At 41.3% G+C, this 25,217-nt stretch overlaps 1 protein-coding gene across 5 annotated transcripts in view; it reads right to left on the reverse strand.

Moving 5' to 3' along the window:
- immt (inner membrane protein, mitochondrial (mitofilin)) overlaps positions 1–25,217 on the reverse strand; it is a 75,579-nt gene that overhangs the window by 36,350 nt on the left and 14,012 nt on the right. For 3 of the 5 annotated variants that reach the window (XM_078553758.1, XM_078553741.1, XM_078553751.1), the window contains exons 2-8: positions 17,190–17,263; positions 16,147–16,336; positions 13,164–13,278; positions 11,838–11,993; positions 8,849–8,974; positions 7,599–7,735; positions 4,518–4,621 (exon numbers count right to left, since the gene is read on the reverse strand). In XM_078553758.1, the coding sequence (XP_078409884.1) occupies positions 4,518–4,621; positions 7,599–7,735; positions 8,849–8,974; positions 11,838–11,993; positions 13,164–13,278; positions 16,147–16,336; positions 17,190–17,263 (902 nt within the window). The remainder of the gene's footprint in view (positions 1–4,517; positions 4,622–7,598; positions 7,736–8,848; positions 8,975–11,837; positions 11,994–13,163; positions 13,279–16,146; positions 16,337–17,189; positions 17,264–25,217) is intronic. The other 2 variants (XM_078553776.1, XM_078553767.1) reach the window with 1 other exon arrangement.

Below are 25,217 nucleotides of genomic sequence, written 5' to 3' on the forward strand. Positions count from 1 at the left end.
AAATGAGGCCATATGGGTATAAGTAAAAAACACAAAAAGGGGAAAACACACTGTTGGGTGTGTACGATAAGCCCCCCAACAGCCAGGGAGAGATAGAGGATCAAACATGTAACCAAATTTCAGAGAAGTGTAAGAATAATAAGGCAGTAATAGTATGGGATTTTAACTACCCAAATATTAACTGGGACAGTTTTAGAGTGCAAGGCAGGGGGGGAGCAAAATTCTTAAGTTGCATCCAGGAGAACTTTTTAAGCCAGTACGTAGAAAGCCCAAGGAGGGAGGGGGCAGTTCTGGACCTAATATTCGTGAATGAGCCTGGGCAGGCGGAAGGCATATGGGGAGTATTTTGGAGATAGTGACCATAACTCGGTTAGATTTATGATAGTTATGGAAAAGGATAAGGTTGGGCCAGGAATAAAAGTTCTAAACTGGAGAAAGGCTAATATTACTAAGATGAGATAAGATTTGGCCCAAGTGGACTGGGAGCAGCTACTTGCAGATAAAACTGTGTCAGGGCAGTGGGAGGCATTCAAGGAAGAAGTAGCGAAAGTACAGGACAAATATGTTCCCGTAAAGACAAAGGGGGGGACCAAGTCCAGAGAACCTGGATATTAAGGGACATAAAGGTTAGGATTAAGAAAAAAAAAGCATATGGCAGATACTGAGGGCTCAATACAGTAGAGTCCCTAGAGGAGTACAAAAGGTGTAGGGTTGGGGGTTTGGGGGGGGGGGGGGGAGGGGGGAAGAAACAGGACTTCAAAAGGAAACTAGGAAAGCTAAGAGGGGGTGCATGAGAAAGCATTGGTGGGTAGAATAAAAGGAAAATCCAATGGGTTTTTTAAAATATATATAAAAAGCAAGAGAATAACCAGAGAAAAAATAGGGCCAATTAGGGACCATAGAGGCAATGTGTGTGTGGACCTGGGTATAGTCCTCAAATGAAAACTTTGCATCGGTCTTCACAATAGAAAAGGACAATGCAGGTATAGACATCAGGTGGGGGACTGTGAAGTATTAGAGGAAATTAACATAGAAAGAGAGGAGGTATGAGTGAGTTTAGCAGCCTTAAAAGTGGATAAATCCGCAGGCCCGGATGAGATGTATCCCAGGCTGTTGAGGGAGTCAAGGGAAGAGATATCAGGGGCCCTGGCAGTGATTTTCAAATCCTCTCTGGCCACAGGTGAGGTGCCAGAGGACTGGAGGACTGCTCACGTTGTCCCATTGTTAAAAAAGGGAGGAAGGGATAGAAGGGAACGTCATGTTTGACAAATCTGATCGCATTTTTTGAGGAGGTAACCAGGACTGTTGATGAGGGTAATGCATTTGATGTGATCTACGGGGACTTTAGCAAGGCTTTTGATAAGGTCCCTCATGGCAAACTGGTCAAGAAAGTAAGAGCCCAAAGGATCCAAGGCAAAGTGGCACGTTGGGTCCAAAATTGGCAGGAAGCAGAGGGTGATGGTAGAAGGATGTTTGTGTGACTGGAAGTCTGTTTCTAGTGGGGTTCTTCAGGGCTCGGTGCTGGGGCCTTTGCAGTTTGTAGTGTGTATAAGTGATTTGGACTTAAATGTAGAGGGTATGATCAAAAAGTTCATGGATGACACAAAGATTGGCCGGGTTGTTAACAGTGAGGTTGAGTGTCTTGGGCTACAGGAAGATATAGACAGGATGGTCAAATAGGCAGATAAGTGGCAGATGGAATTTAACCCTGAAAAGTATGAGGTGATACACTTTGGAAGGAGTAATTTGACAAGGAAGTATTCAATGAACGGCTTGGCACTAGGAAGTTCTGAGGAACAAAGGGACCTTGGCGTGTGTGTCCATAGATCTCTGAAGGCGGAGGGGCATGTTAGTGGGGTGATGAAAAAGACATATGGGACACTTGCCTTTATCAATCGAGGCATAGATTACAAAAGTAGGGAGGTCATGTTGAGTTGCATAGAACCTTGGTGAGGCCACAGCTGGAGTACTGTGTGCAGTTCTGGTCGCCACATTATAGAAAGGATGTGATTGCACTGGAGGGGGTGCAGAGGAGATTCACCAGGATGTTGCCTGGGATGAAACATTTAAGCTATGAAGAGAGGTTGGAGAGACTTGGGTTGTTTTCGTTGGAGGAGAGAAGCCTGAGGGGGTGACCTGATCGAGGTACACAAGATTATGAGGGGCATGGACAGGCTGGATAGGGAGCAGGTTTTCCCCTTAGTTGAAAGGTCAGTCACAAGGGGGCAAAAGTTCAAGGTGAGGGGCAGGGATGTGAGGAAAAACATTTTTACCCAGAGTGTGGTGACGGTCTGGAATGCACTGCCTGGAAGGGTGGAGGAGCCGGGTTGCCTCACACCCTTTAAAAAAGTAACTGGATGAGCACTTGGCACATCATAACATTCGAGGCTATGGGCCAAGTGCTGGTAAATGGGATTAGGTAGGTGGGTCAGGTGTTTCTCACGTGTCAGTGTAGACTCAATGGGCCAAAGGGCCTCTTCTGCACTGTGATTCTGATTCTGTGATAATGAGGATAGCCATAAACTGCAGGGAGGATATCAATGGACTGGTCAGGTGGGCAGAGCAGTGGCAAATGGAATTCAACCCGGAAAAGCGTGGGATAATGCACTTGGAGAGGGCTAACAAGGCAAGGGATTACACTATGAATGGTAGGACCCTGGAAAGTACTGAAGATCAGAGGGACCTTGGTGTGCAGGGCAGGTAGATAAGGTGGTTAAGAAGGCATATGGGATACTTGCCTTTATTAGCCGAAGCATAGGATACAAGAGCAGGGAGCTTATGCTGGAACTGTATAAAACACTGGTTAGGCCACAACTGCAGTACTGCATGCAGCTCTGGTCACCACATTATAGAAAGGATGTGATTGCACTGGAGAGGATGCAGAGGAGATTTACCAGGATGCTGCCTGGGCTGGAGGGTCTGAGCAATGAGGAAAGATTGGATAGGCTAGGGTTGTTTTCCTTGGAGAAGCGAAGGTTGAGAGGCGACCTGATAGAGGTGTATAATCTTATGAGGGACATAGATAGGGTGGATAGGAAAGCACTCTTTCCATTAGTAGAGGGGTCAATGACCAGGGAGCATAAATTTAAGGTATGAAGTAGAAGGCTAAGAGGAGGAGTTGAGGAGAAATTTTTTCACCCAGAGGGTGGTGGGAGTCTGGAACTCACTGTCTCAAAGGGTGGTTGAATCAGAAACTCTTGTAATATTTAACAAGTATTTAGATATTCACTTGCGTTGCCATAGCCTCCAGGGCTATGGGCCAAGCGCTGGAAAATGAGATTAGTGTTGTCAGATCTTTGCTGGCCGGCTTGGACATGGTGGGTCGAATGGCCTCCAGTGCTGTAAACATCTATAAGATTTATCCATAATAAGCCAGAAGATTTGTACAACTTTAAAGAAAAGGTTTAACCCTAAGTTGCTTCACTTGATTTGCTAATGTTAGCGTTAGCCATTATGAAACCGTACACATAATGCTGAGAACTGGTTGCTGATAATATGCTCCAGTTAGGGACAAGTAACCTTTGGTGTAAAATTTGAATTCCCAAGTATTTACTAAGAGAATAAAGGTACAAGATTCGACAGTTTTAAACAGAGTAGAACTTTTACTATACAAAAGTCAGCAAAGCAAACAATCAACACTATCTACCTTATGCACTAACACATCCATAATTAACATGAGGTAAACATGAATTAACAGGCAAAGTGTGGTTGAACACACCACAAACTACACATTAAACGGCAGACACAGCCAAGACAGATCCCACAAATTTTCTTAGCAGCCCACCGAGACATCAGTATTCACCGAGTCACCAAAATCACTTAAAACTCTGTCTTCCTCATGAGGGATTTCAGGTCTTCTCTTTCAAGGACCTAGCCTCTGATTTCCCTCAACAGCAGCTCCAATTCAGATTGCCCAAGATCTGCTCACCTTCCAGCTGCTCAATCTCTTCTCCCAAGACTGCATTCCACTGGATTCACAAAACTGCACCCCAGCATCTAAATACCAGCACTATTCCAGTTCTCTAGCTACTCCAAGCAAAACACCACTGCTCACAGGTTTTCCTTTGTATACAACTGCCAGCAGCACAGAGGTACAAACTGTTCCTGGACTTCTCTGAGCACTAGCTACACAGAGCTAGCAGCCTTCTGCTAGCTGATCAGCTCCTGGCTAATCTGGTCACATGGGTTCTTTTTCGCATCCAAAACCCCAATCCTGTGGTTAGCCTTTTCACACCAGAAACCAGTAACCTGAGCAATATTGCTGCGCTCTGAGCACCACCTTTGAGCATGCAAGGCCTGTCCCCCGCCGCTCCCTGCACTTGCGCCGGAACTCCAGGCATGCTGGGAGACGTAATCCTCCCAACAGCATGACACAGAGCAGCAGGCAACAGTATCAAATTCCCCCACACCAAGCATAACTTCTCGATCTTAGTGTTAATAGATTTATGATTTGTCCTAAGACCTCATCGGAAAAGAAAGTGAGCCTTTAAAACAAAGAATATAAAACTCAAACTTACTTGGCTTTCATCAGTGCTTCATTGGCTCTGTTCACAATGTTGCTGCGGATGCTCAGTGCAGTTTCCAAGGCTCGCCATTGTTCTGACTTTCGATCTGCAGTATTCTGATAAGAACATATTTAATCACTAAAAGAAAAAATCTGCATAATATGCAGCAAATACGAAAGGCAACCCAAGTAAATAGAAAAAAGTTCTCCTAGTGCCGTGGCAAGAATTTATTCATCAAAACACCAAAAATAGACTAACTTGTTGTTTGATTGTTTGTGCACAGCAAAGTTTATCTACCACATTTACCTACATAACCATGCTAACTAAAAATAATTCTTTCACTGTTTAAAAATAAGGGGCTGCTCATTTAAGACAGAGATGAGGAGAATCTTTTTCTGAGGGTTGAGTGTCTTTGGAACTCTCTTCCTCAAAAGGCGGTGGAAGCAGAGTCTTTGAATATTTTTAAGGCAGAGCTAGATAGATTCTTGATTAAAAAGGAGGTGAAAGGTTATCGGGCTAGGCAGGAATGTGAGGTTGAGGTTACATTCAGATCAGCCATGATCTTATTAAATGGCAGAGCAGGCTTGCTTTCCAACATCCTGAGGACATGTAGGGCACTGTATACATTGAAAATGGTCTCACTGAACCAATACTTGTTACAGGATTATACTCCAGACCAGTTATGTAGAGAGTGAAGCAAACAAACAGATCATGATGCAGATTTTTTAATTCAGTATCTGAGATTCATACTGCTTAATACTGCTGCACAAATATTTTTAACAAATAGGGACATAGAGTATAAAAGCAAGGAAGTTATGGTAAACTTAGACTCCTAGACGTTTACAGCACAAAAGGAGGCCATTCGGCCCATTGTATCTATGCCGGTCAACAAAGATCTGACTACACTAATCCCATTTTCCAGTGCTTGGCCCATAGCCCTGGAGGCTCTGGGAACACAAGTGAATATCTAAATACTTCTTAAATGTTAGAAGAGATTCTGACTCAACCACCCTTTCAGGCAGTGAGTTCCAGACTCCCACCACCCTCTGGGCGAAAAGATTTCTCCTCAGCATCCCTCTTAACCTTCTACCTCTTACCATAAATCTATGCCCCCTGGTTAGTGACCCCTTTTTTCACCGTCTGCTGTGGTGGGATTCGAGCCTAGGTCCCCAGAGCTTAACCCTGGGTCTCTGGAATACTAGTCAGTGACAATACCACTATGCCACCACCTCCCTGGTGAATACTGGTTTGGCCTCAACTGGAGTATAGCATCCAGTTCTGGGTGCCACGCTTAAGGAAAATGTGAAGGCATTAGAACGAGTGTAGAAAAGATTCACAAGAATATCCCAGTTCCAGGGATGAGAAATTTCAGTTATGTAGCTAGATTGGAGAAGTTGGTCCTGTTTTCCTTGGAGAAGGGCAAGATGAGGTTTGATATAGGTATTCAAGGTCTTGAGGAGTCTGGACAGGTAAACAGGGAAAAACTGTTCCTAATGAAGGAAAGATCAAGAACAAGGCGGCACAGATTTAAGGTAATTGGCAAAATAGTAACATGACGAAAATCTTTTTCACGCAGCGAGTGGTTAGGATCTGGAATGCACTGCCTGACACAGTGTAATGGAGGCAGATTCAATCGAGTGGGAATTGGATTGTTATCTGAAAAAGGAAATGTGTGTGCAGGACTACAGGGAAAAGGCAGGAGTGACAACAGGGAAATTACTCCTACGGAGAGACAGCGCAAACAACTCCATCTATGTTGTAACAATTCTGTGACTACCAGGGGAGCTTGGTGACACATTCTTTCCAGCATACAATGTATAAGTACACATGAGCTAAACAAGATGGACTTGATTATAACAGAGCCATATCAATATATGAATTAGAAGGTGTAGGCCATTCAACACCTCGAGCCTGCTCCACCATCGAATAAGATCATGGCTGATCAAATTGTGGCCTCAACTCCACATTCCACCTACCCTCGATCCTTTGTTAGTCAAGAGTCTATCTATCTCTGCTTTAAAAGTATCCAATGACCCTGCTTCCACCACTCACTGGGGGAAGACAGTTCCACAGACTCATGACCCTCAGAAAAAAATTTTTCATCTCCACTTTAAATGGGAGATTCCTTACTTTTAAACTATGCTCCCTAGTTCTAGTCTTCCACAAGGGGAAACATCCCTTCAGCATCCACCCTGTCTAATCCCCTCAGAATCTTAAATGTTTCAATAAGATCTCATTCTGCTAAACTCCAATGGATACAGGCCCAGCATATCCAACCTTTCCTCATAAGATAACTACTGACCCCCATCCCAGGTATCAGTCAAGTGAACCTTCTCTGAACTGCTTCTAACACACATATATCCTACTTAAATAAGGAGACCAAAATTGTACACAGTACTCTAGATGTGGTCTCACTAATGCCCTACACAACTGTAGCAAAACATCCTTACTTGTATAATCCATTCTCCTTGCAATAAACAACAACATTCCATTTGCCTTCCTAATCACTTTCTGTACCTATATACTAACTTTTTGTGATTCCTGTACCAGGGCACCCAGATCCCTCTGTGCCTTAAAAATTTCTGCAATCTCGCTCCATGTAAATAATATGTTGCTCTCCTATTCTTTTTGCCAAAGTGGGCAAGTTCACATTTCCCACATTTGCCAAATTTTTGTCCATTCACTTAACACTTAACCTAGCTATGTCCCTTTGCAGGCTCCTTATGTCCTCTTCACAACTTACTTTCCTGCTGATCTTTGTGTCATTCAGCAAATTTAGCAACTACACATTCAGTCCCTTCCTCCAAGTCATTGATATAAATTGTAAATATTTGAGGCCCCAACACTGATCCCTGTGGCACTTTACTCATCACATCTTGCCAATCCAAAAATGATCCATTTATGCCTACTCTCTGCTTCCTGTTAGTTAACCAATCTTCTATCCATGCTGTCATGTTACCCCTTACACCACGAGCTCTTATTTTTCATAGTAACCTTTCATGTGGCACCTTATCAAATGCCTTCTGGAAACCTTAAACATTCCTTACAGTAACATCTCATATTAAAAATTCATATTCTTCTTCATTGGTTTACCTCAGAATTATCCATTGCTTCCTTTAACCTCTGGGCATGCGAGGTAATGGCTTCTATTGCTGAATCCTGAGCTTCAATTGCCTTGAGTGTTACTTGGGCACTTCGACCAAGGGCATCCTCCAAAGTTGATGTTATTTCTGTACAAGAGTAATACACTTTTTAAGAAGTTCAGCATTACAATCAAACTTTTTTCATAAAAACTACTGAAAATTACTAGTTTATCCCAGGACACCACCTGCAGTCATTAATAATAGGGTATTCAATGAAGCAGAATGGGTTCACTAGTTTCTCTATAAAGTTTAATGTCAAGTGGTGATTCCTCATGTGAACCTTGGGACAGAGGACTAGCAGAGCCTTTCACTACGGAGCATCACAGTTAAGTCTCAGCTTGTCCTTAACATGCACATTCTATCAGGAGTTGCTGGAAAGCAGTTAGGATCAAACTCAACACAAGATTAGTAGTAGCATAGACCAAGGATTGAACATGGGAGATTCATGGCTCATACTGCTCCACTGCACAGTAGATGGTGTATTTGCCTAAGTGAAACATCAAGGGAGGCAGGTTGTATCAAACTTGGTTCTTAGCTTCAAATAAAGAACAAGTCCCTGGAGACACAGGAATCGAATAAGTTTACAACTCAGGCAAAACAAGAATGAAATAGAGAAAATAAATGTCAACAGGGTCTTTGTGATAAGAATTTTAAGTGCACTTAAACCAAGTGCCCTGTCTGCCCTCTCAGGTGGACATAAAAGATCCCATTGCACTATTTCGAAAGATAGCAGAAAAATCCTTCTATTGTCCCAACTAATGTCTATCACTCAACCAATGTAATTAAAAAACAAATTATCTGGTTCAGTATTACAGTGCTGTTCTGGGGACCTTGCTGTGTACAAAATTAGCTGTTGGCGTTTCCTACATTACAACAGTGACTGCACTTGACAAGTATTTCTTTGGCTGTAAAGCATTTTGGGATGCCCCAAGGTCATGAGAGGTACGTGAAAAACATGTACGCAGTTCTTTCCTTTCTTATTTGGAGGTGGCAATGTTGAGCTGCAAGAGGCTGTGGAACACTAATGTAATAGGAGTTGCCACCTTCAGAAGATAGGAGCAAATTAAGAAGAAAGGTCACCAATAAAACAATGCAGTTTAGGACCTACCACTCTTGCAGCTGGGGAATGAGATATATGGCTATGTTAGTCGCAAAATTTGTCTGTTAGAAGTAAAGCAATTTGAAATCGATTTTATTTACCAACAACTTTGACGTTTTCCTCTCTATCTTGCTGAGCTAGGTGTTTTGCAACCTCCTGAGGTGGACGTTCTTCTACTGCGATGTGTTGGCCCTGCAAGGCTTCATTTTCACAACTACAGCTTTCACCTTATAAGAGCACAAGGACATATTTATGACCAGGAGGTCACTGTGCACCAGAAGTGTGTCCTTTTTTTAAATAAAGGCTACCTCAACATATCCCTCAAACATTTTCTCTCTCAAGAAACGTATCTAGTTGTCTACAGATCCCATTTTTGCCGTACAATCTAATAGAGTCTCTAGTAATTTATAACAACCACGTTTTCCATCTCATCAGCTGCATCTAAAAAAACCTCCAGCATGGCTGTTTTTCCTTTGCACTTTAATAAATTATACTTTACCAAAGTGATCTCTGTTTAAAATGCTTACAATTAACTCAGATATTTTCCCTACAAATGGCATTAAACTTGCCGGTTGATGGATTCCACGTATACTTGATCCTTTTTTAAAATAATCTGGCTATGCTAGTCAATTTCCAATCTTTGGAGTTCGTTCCCGTCATTTAATGAAGTTACACAGATGTTAGAGTTTTGAGCTCTTGTCTACTATAAGAGGTGGTGAATCCAATTATGCTTCAGATACTTTGCTTATTCGAAATGCATCTATTTAATTTATTAAAAGCATATCATAGTCACTAACTAATTTCATAACATCCAACTAGACGCAAGTGGAGTATTAGCCGTCATTTGTTTTTCTCGAAAATCTAGCTCCCAATCTGATTCCCACTGCTTATAAAGGGGTACATTAGGATTAACGCAATTTACTCAATATGAACAGTAAAGTCAATCTCCACTGCTGTAATCCCGGTTAGCTTTGCTGATCACTAAAATACAAACTGATGATGGGTGTAGCTTCCACCCAGTTCCTGCACTGAAGTGCCATCAGAAATTGAGAGTCTGCCAGCAAATGACAAATTGTGGGAAGGACACATGGCAACCATGAAGTTTCCTGAAATCCTTGTTGGGATAAAAACTGAACATCCCACATCAGTAAATACTGAACAGAAGATTAATAAAATAGCCAACATGCTTTAATATGGTATAGCAGCACCTTTCTAATTAACTCTTATGGTAATGGAAAATGGTTAGTGCTTTTTGTTCAATATACATGGTCGTCTACGATAAGCATAGCATGGACTGTATAAGTGGTGAGGGCCATATCTTGCAAATGCAGCAATGTTCACACAAACATATGTACAACAATTTGCACTTTTTATAGCAAAACATCCAAAGGTGCTTCACAAGAATACTATCAAACAAAATTTGACACTGAACAATGTAAAGGGATTAGGACAGTTGACAAAATGCTTGGATAAAGAGGTAGGCTTAAAGGAACATCTAAAACATGAAGAGGGGTAAGGACACAAAGAGATTTAGGGAAAGAATTCCACAGCTTAGGACTTAGCTGAAGGCAGAGTGATCAATGGTGGAGCAATGAAAATTGAGAACACAAATGATACATGTTCATTTTACACACATAAGCAAGCAGATCTTCTGTGGAATTATGCTGAGTGAGTCAGAGAATGCTCTATGCAATATATATTACTGGTTACGTGATTGAATAAGGGTGGTAGGGTATGATAGAACTCAAATATAAAACTTTACTCCTTCCCTCTTAACAGCAAGTATTTCAATTTCCCATTTCAGTTCTGTGAAGGAAATATCATTTTTGTCCTAATATTACTGTGGGATACTGAAGCAGGTTTATGAAGGGATGTGTGCGCGTGTCTAACTTAATTAAACTGAAAACAGTCAGACTGCAAGGTTTAAATAATCAAAGTGGTTGGGTGTAAGTAGGCATTTTGAAATGGACGAGCTAACGTTTTGCATTTTTAGATAAGTTGAGAGGTTGTTTGAAGGTGACAAGGCAAATGGTTGCATTTTGCAGGAGTTCATAGGTAAACAAGCAGTGGGGATATCATGTTTTATTGATCCAAAAACAAAGCCAAATTGGAAACATGAAAGATATTTACATTCTGGGAAAAGTAACTTCCAAAGAAAGGTTGAAATGATGGGGTTTACAGATCAAAAGGAAGAAAATATATTTAAAGAAAGACAGAAAGCTGTATGTGGTGGCCATGTGAGATCTTGACTATATAAAACAGACCTGTGAAAAAGCAGCCTCTAGCCACCTCTGATAAGTGCCAGCTTGTACCAGAGTGCAAGGTTTTGTTAGAGCCTTGGAGTTCCATTGTCAAGTGAGAGGGAGAGAGAAGCTATGAAACACCTCCCTTATAGCGACAATGGATGCTTGTGGTAACATTGCTTTATAGGTTAAGAATCTATTTGGACAGTTGCTTGAAAGGGGTGTGTAGTTGGGAGTCCAGTTAAGTAGCAATCTTTTGGGAACTGTTATAAGACTAAGTAACTGTATAACTGTAATCTTGTGTGTATAACTTTCTTTTGTTAGTAAATGTTTTAAACCTTTAAAATCGCCAACGGTGGTAGTGAACTCGTTACTTCTGACTTCAGTGCACATGCCTTCTCATAATAAATACAAATTGCAAAATTGTCATGATAGCTTGAACAAGTTTCCCTTTGGAATTTGGTCAGCCTGGCAATTACCATCTGCCAAATCATAAAATTTCACTCAAGCTAGAGCACCATGGCTATAGCTGGCATATTTGTAATCTTTCTCTCCATTTAGAACTAGTTTATTGCTGACATGTATTTGCTTTTTCTGTGTAGCACTACAGCCAGTAGCCCTTAGCTCTCAGGGTCCAGCTGGTAGATCATCATCAGTTTTGTGTGGCTGGTATTTTTTTTTATTATTAGTTTCTCCACCAACAATTATAAATAAACATCTAACAGCCAAGGTCATCAAAAGAGGCTTTAGAATAAGTAACCTGATGAAATTTCTCTTTGAATAGACTAAAACAATCTCTGATGCAACAGGCATAATCTTTTGTCAATAAACATGTTGCTTTACTTACCACTTGGATCAGGTTTTTGTTTCATTTCATGCTCACAGGTGGTTTCTGGTCTATGCTCCTGAGGTATGGTACTAGGTTCACCTTGGACCACAGGAGCAGGGACTGTTGGAGCGTCACCAACAGCAGAAATAATTGCAGCTGCATGTTTGGAGGAATCTGAAAATAGGTTGGGATTTGAGATGGGCAAGAGGATTATATAGCTTTAAAATCATGATCTGTATAAAGCATCCAAGAGAAAAACAGTCAGGCACTCAACTCAAGCTTCTATGCTCACCGATTTAAGGTTTGGCACGAGTTACTCAGTATTATACCTTTTGAGACTATCTTAAGAACACTTCTTGCAAAGAACAAGTAATTGTTCAAAGAAACCTGAATATTTTCAAAATGCACTCTTCCAGGAGGGGTTCTGCCCAATTGCCTTTCTGCAGGAGCATTTTTCCATAAACATTTTCCTCCGTTTTTATCTTCATGGCAGCTCCTTCACATATTTATCATTTAATAAAACTTATTTTCTTTCACAACTTGACTCTTCTCTTCTATGTCCTTCTTACTTTCTTTTCAATACCCCTTTTTTGAACTCCGTTCTACAGTTGTCCACATTTCAATTTTAATAGTGATCTAACTCTCCATTGCACATAGATTTCCTTTTAAAAAAAAACTATTTTCCTTTATATTATTTATTTAATCTCTTATCCTATTTGCCATTCTTCCTAATTCTTCATTATTTCTTATGACTGCTTTGTTTTCTTCTATTCTTCATGTCCACACTGAAAGAGCCTGTAAGCCTAAAATAGGGCTCGCAAGCCATCTGTGAACACCCAGCCAACAGTGGCATCTCACTTAAACACAGCCATCTACAAGAAAGAATCATCTTCAATATGAGCGATTGCCAATGATGACGATAATAGGTTAGATAAAGTAGAGTAAGGGGAGGCTTATGTGAAGCATGAACACTAGGATGGACCAGTGGGCCAAATGTCCTGATTTCGTGCAGTAATTTCTAGGTAATTCTATGTAAAAAGCCAATTATTAAGAACTTTTGGAAGAATCATTAATCAAAAATTAACTTTTAAGCACCAAATTATCTGAGATCCATATATTTAAGATAGGCTACATCACTGAAGCATAAACTGACAGGTATGTTCCTCATATCTTCCCAACATATTCTGATCAAATCTATTACTAAAACTGCAGTTCAAAATTGAACATTTTAGACAATAATACTCATTAACATTGCCAAGTACTTTTGTATACTTAACCTGTATTTTCTGGCAAGAGTAAAGTAATAGTATGCGCTGAAATCTTTACTACATGATTCAGAATTACCTTCTCCTATGGTCGCTTCAAAGGGTGAAGCTTCTTTATCTTGCATGGATTTTGGCAGTTTGGATTCCTTCGATATTTCAGAGGACGTTAATACTTTCAATGGATCCTCCATGTCCTTAAAACAGTAATTTAAATTAAGTATTAACCACAGCCACTCTACAAACTTCAAAAATATAACCTGTAGAGCCAGAAATTCTTGATCATAAGTGGGTAATATACTGGAGGCAGCTGCTCATATTATAATTTGTACAACAAGCTCAATTTATAAGTCTGTCAAAAATATACAACAACACCGGACCCACAAACTCCATCTTGGCAGAATGAATTCCAGAATTTTAGCTTTAATAAATAATGGCTCTTCAACCACCTCTCCACGTTCTTGGATCTTGCAGTGACTGAGGAACCAGACAAGGAAATACAAATATGCACAAACAGCTCTTTGGGGATTCAGACTGCAGTGCAAAAAGAATCAAATTAAACCAATTTCAGTCCACTGGTCAATCGCCCTTCTCTGTAACTTCCAACTCTGCAAATTTGTTTCTAAAGGGTTCTACCAATTAGTAATATTGACTTCACATATTTGAAAACAGAGACACTTTTTCAAATAGAAGTGTAACCAACATCTACAGTTCAGGAAAGAGATGAATGTGACACATCAAGGTCAGGCATCAAGGTAAGGAATTGGATCTGTGCCCACCAACTCAAATATGGACATGCAAACCACATATTCATGAGACATGTGTAGCCTGCAAAATTCTGCCAAGCCAGGTCATGAAGTCCAGACAGTTCAGACCTACTCATGCTTATTTATTTTTTGTATGCTTGTATGAATATGGAGGGTCAATGAATATGTAACAAACTGGTTCAGCTCCAGCTGAAGTATTACGTACAATTCTGGGCACCACAATTTAGGAACAACACGAAGGCTTTGGAGAGGTTTCAGAAGAGATTTACAAAATGGTTCTAGGAATGAGGGCTTACAGTTACAGATAGACTAGAGAAGCTGAGGATTTTATCCTTAGAGCAGAGGCGGCTAAAATTAAATTTGGATCACGAAGCTTTTAGTTAAAGTAACTAAAGAGAAACTGTTTCCAATGACCAAAGGGGGTCGATAACCAGATAGCACAGATTTAAGGTGTTTGGCAGAAGAACCAGAGCCAATATGAAGAAAACCCTTTTGTTTAAAAACAGAGCAAGTAGTAAGGATTTAGAATGCACCACCTGATAGCATGGTGGATACTGATTCCATAACAGCCTTCAAAAGAAATTGAATAAATACTTGAAGGAAAAAAATTGTTGGGATAATGAAAAAGAGTGGGGGAGCGGTACTAAGAGGACTGCTCTTTCAAAGAGCCAGCAGAGATTTGATGGATTGCATAACCTCTGTCAATACCATATTATTCCAAGAAGTGAACTGGAAGTGGCGATCTTTCAGGAATCACTGGAGTCAGGGAGGGTCCCAGAGGACTGGAAAATCGCTAATGTAACCCCCCCTGTTTAAGAAGGGAGTGAGGCAAAAGATGGGAAATTACAGGCCGATTAGCCTGACTTCGGTCGTTGGTAAGATATTAGAGTCCATTATGAAGGATGAGATTTCAGAATACTTGGAAGTGCATGGTAAAATCGGGCAAGTCAGCATGGTTTCATCAAGGGGAGGTCATGCCTGACAAATCTTTAGAATTCTTTGAGGAGGTAACAAGTAGGTTGGACAAAGGAGAACCAATGGATGTTATCTACTTGGACTTCCAGAAGGCCTTTGACAAGGTGCCGCACAGGAGGCTGCTCAGTAAGATAAGAGCCCATGGTGTTAGAGGCAAGGTACTAGCATGGATAGAAGATTGGCTGTCTGGCAGGAGGCAGAGACTGGGGTTAAGGGGGTCCTTCTCAGGATGGCGGCCGGTGACTAGTGGAGTTCCACAGGGGTCAGTGTTGGGACCACAACTTTTCACTTTATACATTAATGATCTAGATGAAGGAACTGAGGGCATCCTGGCTAAGTTTGCAGATGATACAAAGATAGGTGGAGGGACAGGTAGTATTGGGGAGGCAGGGAGGCTGCAGAAGGATTTGGACAGGTTAGGAGAATGGACAAAGAAGTGGCAGATGGAATACAACGTGGGGAAATGTGAGGTCATGCACTTTGGTAGGAAGAATAGAGGCATAGACTATTTTCTAAATGGGGAGAGAATTCAGAAGTCTGGAGTGCAAAGGGACTTGGGAGTCCTAGTCCAGGATTCTCTTAAGGTTAACTTGCAGGTTGACACGGTAGTTAGGAAGGCAAATGCAATGTTGGCATTTATTTCGAGAGGACTAGAATATAAAAGCAGGGATGTGCTGCTGAGGCTTTAAAAGGCTCTGGTCAGACCACATTTAGAATATTGTGAGCAATTTTGGGCCCCGTATCTCAGGAAGGATGTGCTGGCCCTGGAGAGGGTCCAGAGGAGGTTCATGAGAATGATCCCAGGAATGAAAGGCTTAACATATGAGGAACGTTTGAGGACTCTGGGTCTATACTCGATGGAGTTTAGAAGGATGAGGGGGGATCTGATTGAAACTTACAGAATACCGAAAGGCCTGGATAGAGTGGACGTGGGGAAGATGTTTCCATTAGTAGGAGAGACTAGGACCCGAGGGCACAGCCTCAGAGTAAAGGGAAGACCTTTTAGAACAGAGATGAGGAGAAACTTCTTTAGCCAGAGAGTGGTGAATCAATGGAATTCATTGCCACAGAAGGCTGTGGAGGCCAGGTCATTGAGTGTATTTAAGACTGAGATAGATAGGTTCTTGATTGGTAAGGGGATCAAAGGTTACGGGGAGAAGGCGGGAGAATGGGGTTGAGAAACTTATCAGCCACGATTGAATGGCGGAGCAGACTCGATGGGCCGAATGGCCTAATTTCTGCTCCTATGTCTTATGGTCTTATGGAATGAACAGTCGAGTGAGATTGCAGAAATTCAAATTTCAATGGCTTATACATACATACCTGTTTCTTTAATAGAGGGAGGTTATACGGTGCAGGACCGAGAGCCAACTCAAACACTTTTTCAGCGTACGGGACGGTTTTCTCTATATTCTCTCGAAATCTGGGATCCCACTTTGCATACAATATAGTGCCACCTAGGCCACCTCCAATAAACAGGATACTTCCTCCCACTATTTTGCCTGCTGACGTACTGTTATTAAAGACAAAAAAACACTGCTAGAAAAATGAAAGGTAATACATTTGAAAGAATTGTTTACAAATTTAATTACTTTCTAACTATCATAATATTCATTCATAAAAGAAAGCCACTTTCTGTCTAGATACACATGACTGAATGCAGGTATCAGTAGAAGTCAATTGGCAGGAGCTGGCTATAGTTTTGCCATGCAGTGCAAAACAATGTGCCTGCCAAAAGGCTCCTCAAATAAATTAATGTGAACAACAAACTGGATTTACTTTCATTACTGAAGTGCATACTTTTAAAATCTATTCTGTAAAATTACACCAAACGTTTAACTGATCTCATTTTTGTATTGCCAGCATTTATCCTGAGATGCTTATTTTTCTGACTTTGCAAATGCAAATGGATTTGGTATATTAAAAAACTTCCATAATCCAATACAGATACAACAATCAAAAAATACCAGCACTGCTCCAGTGCTCCCAAGGGCTAATTTTGTCCCCAAGTTATCATTGTCTCTTTAATACCATGCAGAGTGAACTTTCCTCAACAATGTCAAAGGAGGGGGGAAAAAAACATCAGGTTGAATATATTCCACTCCTGCACTTCACAAAGAACCAATAGTAAAGGTCCAGGATCAGATGACCCATCACCCTATCCCAGCAGGTACACTACAACAATGACTGACTGGTCCCACCACAGTAGAATTCTGCTCAGAGCAAGCCTTCTCTTTTATTAGGAGGAGAAGGAACATTTAAATTATTTTCCTCACATTAAAAGGAACTAGAAGTAAAAATATTTCAGCCCTTTGGTTTTTTCCCAAAAAAAATTACGTTTTTAATTAATAATATTGTATACACACCGAGCACTACTTCCAGTTGTATACCCACGGCATTGTCGCAAGGGATGGAGCTGTGATTTACCACAAAGGCACTTCTGTGGGAGAAGGGAAGAGAGAGCAGTTTAATAAAATTAGAGGAAGTCCACACCTGAGGAACAGCAAGGTTCAATTCTCAAAATACTGCTCAAAAATTCTATTTTGTAATATACTGTAAATTGAGTTTGAGTGACTGATTTGGCATACAATAGTATTAGCCTGCACACCACATATTTCAGCCAATTATGGGAAACATTTAGAATAAGCACCATGACAATAGAACTACGAAGTAGTTAGTAAGACCATAAGACGTAGGAGCGGAAGCAGGCCATTCGGCCCATCGAGCCTGCTCTGCCATTCAGTGAGATGTAATATGCAATGAGGCAGGTTTAATATATGATCTCAGAGTAAAAGATCTCCTGTGACCACAAAAGCAACCATAATATGGTAGAATTTAACATTCAGTTTGAGAGTGAGAAACTTAGTTCAGAAACTAAGTGCTAAACTTAAATAAAAAGAGTAATTACAAAGGAATGAGGGAAAAGTTGGCTGAAGTGGACTGGAACAGGAGTTTCGCAGAAAAGACAATTGATGAACAATGGCAGACGTTTAAGAAAATAGTTCATGACTCACAACAAGGATAGATTTCAATGAGGAAGAAGGATTATAGGAAGGGGATAAACCAACCATGGTTAACCAAAGAAGTTAAGGATAGTATCAAAGTGAAAGAAAAAAAAACATACAATGTGGCAAAGATTAGTGGTAAGCCAGGGGATTGGGAAAGTTTTAAAAACCAACAGAAGATGACAAAACAATTAATAAAAAAAAAGAGGGAGAAAATAAACTTGGAGGGTAAACTAGCAAGTAATATAAAAACAGACAGTAACAGCTTCTTTAAATATATAAAAGAGAGAGGCCAAAATCAATATAGGTCCCTTAGAGAATGAGGCTGGGGAAATAATAATGAGGAACCAGGAAATGGCAGAGGAGTTGAATAAATATTTTGCATCAGTCTTCACAGTAGAAGACACTAATAGCATACCAAAAATACTAAATAATCATGGGGCAAAAGTAGGGGAGGAAATAAATACAATAACTATCACTAAACACAATAACTATCACTAGAGAAAAAATACTAGGGAAACAAATGAGGCTAAAGGCCGATAAGTCACTTGGACCTGATGGGTTGCACCCTAGAATACTAAAGGGAATAGCTAGATAGCAGAGATAGTGGATGTACTGGTAGTAATCTTCCAAGAATCCTTAGATTATGGGAAAGTCCCAGAGGATTGGAAAACTGCCAATGTAACATCCTTACTCAAAAAGGGAGACAAAAAACAGGTAACTATAGGCCGGTTAGCTTAACATCTGTCACTGGGAAAATGTTGGAGTCTATTATAAAGGATGTAATAGTAGAGCATTTAGAAATGCATAATCTAATCTAAAAGAGTCAACATAGCTTCACGAAGGGGAAATCATACCTGACAAATTTATTATAATTCTTTGAGGAGGTAACAAGCAGGATAAAGGGGAACCAGTAGATGTAATATATTTGGATTTCCAAAAGGCGTTTGATAAGGTACCATACATAAGGCTACTTATTAAGATAAGAGCCCATGGTGTTGGGGGTAGTATATTACCATGGATAGAGGACTGACTAATAGAAGCCAGAGGGTTGGGATATGGGGACATTTTCAGGAAGGCAACCTGTCACTAGTGGAGTGCCACAGGGATCAGTGCTGGGGACACAATTATTTAATATACATCAATGACTTGGGTGAGGGAAATGAATGTACTATCGCCAAGTTTGCCGATCACACAAAAATTGGTGGGAAGGCAAGTGATGAGGATGACGCAAAGAGTCTACAGGGGGATATAGACAAGTTAAGCGAGTGGGCAAAAACGTGGCAGATGGAATATAATGTGGGAAAGTGTGAGGTTATGCATTTTGGCAGGAAGAATAGAGGAGCTGAATATTATTTAAATGGAGAAAGACTGCAGAAGGCTGCAGCACAGAGGGATTGGGGGTCCTTGTGCATGAATCCCAAAAAGCGAGCATACAAGTTCAACAGGTAATAGGGAAGGCAAATGGAATGTTGGTCTTTGTTTCAAAGGGGATGGAGTATTAAGATAGGGAAGCCTTGCTAAAACTGTACAAGACACGAGTTTGACCACACCTAGAATACTGTGCGCAGTTTTGGTCCCCTTATCTAAGGAAAGATAAACTGGCATTGGAGGCAGAACGGAGAAGGTTCACTAGGTTCATCCCAGATATGGAGGGACTTTCTTCTGAGGAGAGGTTGAGTGGTTCGGGCCCTCATTGCAGTATAGAAGAATGAGGGGCGACCTTATTGAAACATATAAGATTCTTATGGGGCTTGACAGGGTAGAATTTCTTCTCAGAGGGTGGTTAATCTGTGGAATTCTTTACCGCAGAGGGTTGTAGAGGCTGGGTTGTTAAGTATATTCAAGGCAAGAGAAGGTGGAGTTGAGGTTTATCAGATCAGCCATAGTCTTATTGAATGGCGGAGCAGATTCGATGGGCTGAATGGCCTATCTATGCTCTTACTTCTTATGGTCATATGGAGATCATGGCTGATTTGATAATCCTCAACTCCACTTTCCTGCCTTTTCTCCCATAACCTTTGATTCCCTTACTGATTAAAATTCTGTCTGTCTATCTCAGCCTTGAAAATTCTTAAAGCAGAGGGCTGTAGAGGCTGGGCCGTTAAGAATTCTACAGATTAACTGCCCTCTGAGAAGAAATTCCTCCTCATCTCTGTTTTAAATGGTGATCCTTTACTCTGAGATTATGCCCTTTGGTCCTAGACTCTCCCACAAGGAGAAACAACCTCTCAACATCTACCCTGTCAAGCCCCCTAAGAATCTTATGTGTTTCAATAAGGTTGCCTCTCATTCTTCTGCACTCCAGTGAGTACAGGCCCAACCTACTCAACCTCTCCTCAGAAGAAAATCCCTCCATACCTGGGATGAACCTAGTGAACCTTCTCTGGACTGCCTCCAATGCCAGTTTTTCTTTCCTTAGATAAGGGGGCCAAAACCGTATTCTAGGTGCAGTCTAACTAGTACCTTGTATAGTTTTAGCAAGACTTCCCTATTTTTATACTCCATTTCCTTTGAAATAAAGACCAACATTCCATTTGCCTTCCCTATTACCTGTTGAACTAGTATGCTATCTTTTTGGGATTCGTGCACAAGGACTCCCAAATCCCTCTGTGCTGCAGCCTTCTGCAGTCTTTCTCCATTTAAATAATATTCAGCTCTTCTAATCTTCCTGCCAAAGTGCATAATCACATTATATTCCATCTGCCAAGTTTTTGCCCACTCACTTAACTTGTCTATATCCCTCTGTAGACTCTATCATCCTCACCACTTGCCTTTCCACCAATTTTTGTGTCATCAGCAAACTTGGCGATAGTACATTCATTTCCCCTCACCCAAGTCATTAATATATATTAAATAATTGTGGCCCCAGCACTGATCCCTGTGGCACTCCACTAATTACAGGTTGCCATCCTGAAAATGCCCCCCTTATCCCAACTCTCTGGCTTCTATTAATTAGCCAATCCTCTACCCATGCTAATATACTAGCCCCAACACCATGGCTCTTATAAACAGACACATTCCTGGTAAATATTGATGTACCCTCTCCAGAGCTTGACATCCTACCTAAAAATGATGGTTCTGATGAAAGATCATAGACCTAAAACATTAGGTCTGTTTCTCTCTCCACAGATGCTGTCAGACCTGCTGAGTATTTCCAGCATTTTCTGTTTTGATTACTCAAGAGGTTTCTTTGCTTTGGTATTCAATGCCCCAATTCAAAAATCAAGTATCCCAAATGTTTTCCTAACCTCCTCAGCAACTTTCCCTCCTACTTTTAAAGATTTGGCAATGTGTACCCCAAGGTTTCTTTGTTCTTGCATCCCCTCAAATAGTAACATTTAGATTATATTGCCTCTCCCAAATTGTTTCATACTTCATACCTATGCGTTAAATTGCATTGCTGTGTGTCTGTCCATTTCACCAGTCTATGTCCTCCTGAAGTCTGCTACTATCATGCTCACTATTTACTGTGTTGGCAAGTTTATTATCATGCACAAACATCGAAATTGTACTCCCTATACCAAACTGCTGGTCATTATGTAGAACAAGAAAAGCCATGAACCCAATACCAACGCCTGGGGACTCCACAGGATACTTCTCTCCAGTCAGAAAATCACCTGCTCACCACTACTTTTTGCCTCCTATCCATTAACCAATTTTGTTCCCAAGTTATCATTGTCTCTTTAATACCGTGTGTGTCTATTTTCTAAAGTAGTCCATTATGAAGTATGTTATCAAATGCTTTCTGAAAGTGCATATATACACATCTCCTGTACTACCTTCATCAAGCCTCTCTGCAACATCAAAACTCAGTCAGGCTAGTCAGACCTGATTTAATACCAGAAAATCCACACTTGACTGTCCCTTATTAAGCCATGCCTCTCCAAGTGAGAATTAATTATGTCCACAACTCTTGTCTCTAGTAGTTTTCCCAACATGATTTGGCCTGCGGTCGACAGGTTTATCCCGCTCTCCTTTTTTGAACCGGGATTAAAATTTGTAATCCTCTGGTACCACTCCAACATCCAAGGAGGATTGAAAGATTGTGATCAGAGCTTCTACTATCTCCAACCTAACTTCTCTCAGCAACATCAACAAATGTCAATCATTTGGACCATATAGCTTGCTAACTCAAGAGTATGGCAAATTATTTAGCACTTCCTTTCTACCGACCTGCACTTTCATCCTATCCAATATCTATTTTTTTATTCATTCACGACGTGGGCTTCGCTGGCTGGGCTAGCATTTATTGCCCATCCCTAGTTGCCCTTGAGAAGGTAATGTTGAGCTGCCATCTTGAACTGCTACAGTCCATGTGGTGTAGGTACACCCACAGTGCTGTTAGGAAGGAAGTTCCAGGATTTTGACCCAGCAGCAGTGAAGGAACTGTCACTGGGTCAAAATTTCTAACCACACACCCTCCTCCCCCCCACCCACTCCAACATCAAATTCAACTGCTGCTTCTGTGAAGACACATGCAAAGTACTCATTCAATACTTCAATCACACCTTCCAGAGGGAAGGGGAGATGATGACGTAGTGGTAATGTCACTGGACTCGTAATCCAGAGGGCCAGGCTAAGGCTCAGGGGACATGGGTTCAAATCCCACCATAGCAGCTAGTAGAATTCAAATTCAATTAATAAATCTGGAGTTGAAAGCTCAGTAACGGTGATCATAAAACTAGCGTCAATTGTCATAAAAACCCATCTGATTTACTAATGCCCTTTAGGGAAGAAAATCTGCCTACATGCAACTCCAGATCCACAGCAATTGACTCTAGCAAGTCATTCAGACAACAAATGCTGGCCTTGCCAGTGACGCCCACACCCCATGAAAGAATAAAGGAAAAAAAATGCTGAAACTTCCATTTTGTGAATGACCTGAACAGAGGAATTCCTATTTGGGGCACAATTGTGGCATTTGTGAATGCAATTAAAGCCAATGTTTTCTTGGGGAAAAAAAGATACTACTGTTTCCAATTTCAATTTGAAATCTGTGCACAACATAAATCAATTGACACAAAACAATTTACTATTTCCAATACATTATCGTAAAGTATCAGAAAGTACAAGACCCAAAAAGACAAGTCCATCTAATGTTTTTAACTCTTTGATTCAATATTGATCGCAATTGAACTTTTTCAGTAAAATATCAATACATTTTTAAAACTCAGCTTATGTAACAGAAACTGTTCGAGTTCTCAGTTGTGCACTACTGATAGAAATAGAATTGCATCGACTCTACAGCAAAGAAACAGGCCATTCGACCCAACTGGTCCATGCCAGTGTTTATGCTCCACATGAGCCTCCTCTACCCCTCTAATTCTTACTCTATCAGTAAGTCCTTCTATTCCTTTCTCCCTCCCTCATATGCTTATCTAGTTTCCCCTTAAATGTATCTATAACTATTCTCCTCAATTACGCCCTGTGGCACTGAGTTCTACATTGTCACCACTCTCTTGGTAAAGAAATGTCTCCTGAATTCCCTAGTGACTATCTTATCTTTATGACTTCTGCTGTTGGTCTTGCCCACAAGTAGAAACATCTTCTCTGCGCCTACCCCATCAAGCCCCTTCATAAATTTTAAAGATCTCCAGAGCAGAGAGCCTTAGCCTGTTCAATCTTTCCCAAAATAAGTACAACTGAGAGGTTCTAACCATCATCTTTGTAAATTAATCCTTGCATCCTCTCCAGTGCCTTGACATCCTTTTTTGTCACATGGAGACCAAAGTCAAACAAGTACTCTCAGTGTGAGCGGTCCTCACTCATCCTGGCATGATGCAACTTGCCCCATACTTATATCTTCTCACCCTTGTCATCATCCTTGTGAATTAATAAGCAAGATCTAAATATTGGCTTTAGCCAGCAGTCTAACTAAACACAAGCTCATGGGCAGAATTTTCTGCCCGTTGGGTAGGCGGGCCCAACCCAATCTCCGGCGGGCAGGGAGACGACGATCCCTGTCGGAGAAGCAGGCCCCACCACCAGTTTACATGGGCAGGCCAATTAATGTGCTTCCTGTGTGGGCAGGGGGATTTCCCAAAAGCGAGTGCGCACATCTCCCTGAGGCTAAGTGCTGCCTCAGGAAGATGGCTTCCACGTTGAAATATATTAAAAATAGAAAATTCCCTAACATGTTCCCCTCATGTGACAATGTCACGAGTTGGGACATGTTCATAATTTACATAATAACTTTATTATAATTTTTGAAACCCTGCATGAAACCTCATCCCGCCGCTAGATGAGGTTTCTTGTTTTCTCCATTTGCCGCCGGGGTTCCTGGCCTGCCCGCCTTGGCACCTTAAGGTTGGACGGGCAGGTCCTTTAATTGTATAAATGATCCTGTTATTGGCCATTGACAGGTCGGCGGGCCCGCAGCTGATTTTGAATTTAAATGGGCCGGGATGACATCGGGGGTTCTGCCCGACGTCATCCCGCATCATTTTATGCATCAGCAAGCGGGCCCTGCCCCCTGCACGCCAACAGCAAAATTCTGCCCCATGTTTCTGAGGCCCATATTTATCTGTACAAATGAGACACGGCAGAAGGTTCCAGCATGGATTCCAGTTTTGGCCTCTAGATTAGATGGTGCCAGGACATGAACATGTTTTCAGGTGTATTCCTAACCTTCAATTACATGTTTGAGGTATTCGCTTCATCTCTTGTTTTATGTGTAACCTAGAATGGATAATTTTAGATGCTGCAATCTGGTATAAGCAAGAAGCACCTGGCATCTGATGAGAACAAACTTGTTTTCAAGCAGTCCATCTATCAGAACTTTCCAAAGTATTTTAGCGCAGAGTACTTTGAAATATACACACCACTGTAATGTCATTCAATGCAGTAACCAATCTGTGCACAGCAAGATCCCACAAACATAAATACTGATTGAAGGAAAAATATCACATAGGGATACTGGGAGAATTTCCCTGCTCTTCTTTGATAGTGCCCTGCAATGAATTACCCGGGAGTGCATACAGGGCCCTGGGTTTAAGGCCCTAGCTAAAAGACCCGAAGAGGACGGTGCTCCCGGAAGGTCTGGGTCAGGTTTGCAGACTGCAATGCGGTCTCCTCTACGTTGGAGAGACCAAAAGCAGACTGGGTGACCACTCTGCGGAACACCTGTCAGCAAGCATGATCCGGACCTTCCTGTCGCTTGCCATTTCAATACCCCATCCTGATCTCATGCCCACATGTTCGACCTTAGCCTGCTGCAATGTTCCAGTGTAGCCCAACGCAAACTGGGGGAACAGCACCTCATCTTCCGATTAGGCACCTTATAGCCTTCATGACTTAACATAGAGTTCAACAACTTCAGACCATGGAACACTCTCCTCCATCTTCACTCCCTTTTTTTTTTTACACCCTTTTTTCAATATTCATCTT

Source organism: Cetorhinus maximus, chromosome 1, assembly GCF_964194155.1.
Source record: "Cetorhinus maximus chromosome 1, sCetMax3.hap1.1, whole genome shotgun sequence".
Classification (NCBI taxonomy): domain Eukaryota; kingdom Metazoa; phylum Chordata; class Chondrichthyes; order Lamniformes; family Cetorhinidae; genus Cetorhinus; species Cetorhinus maximus.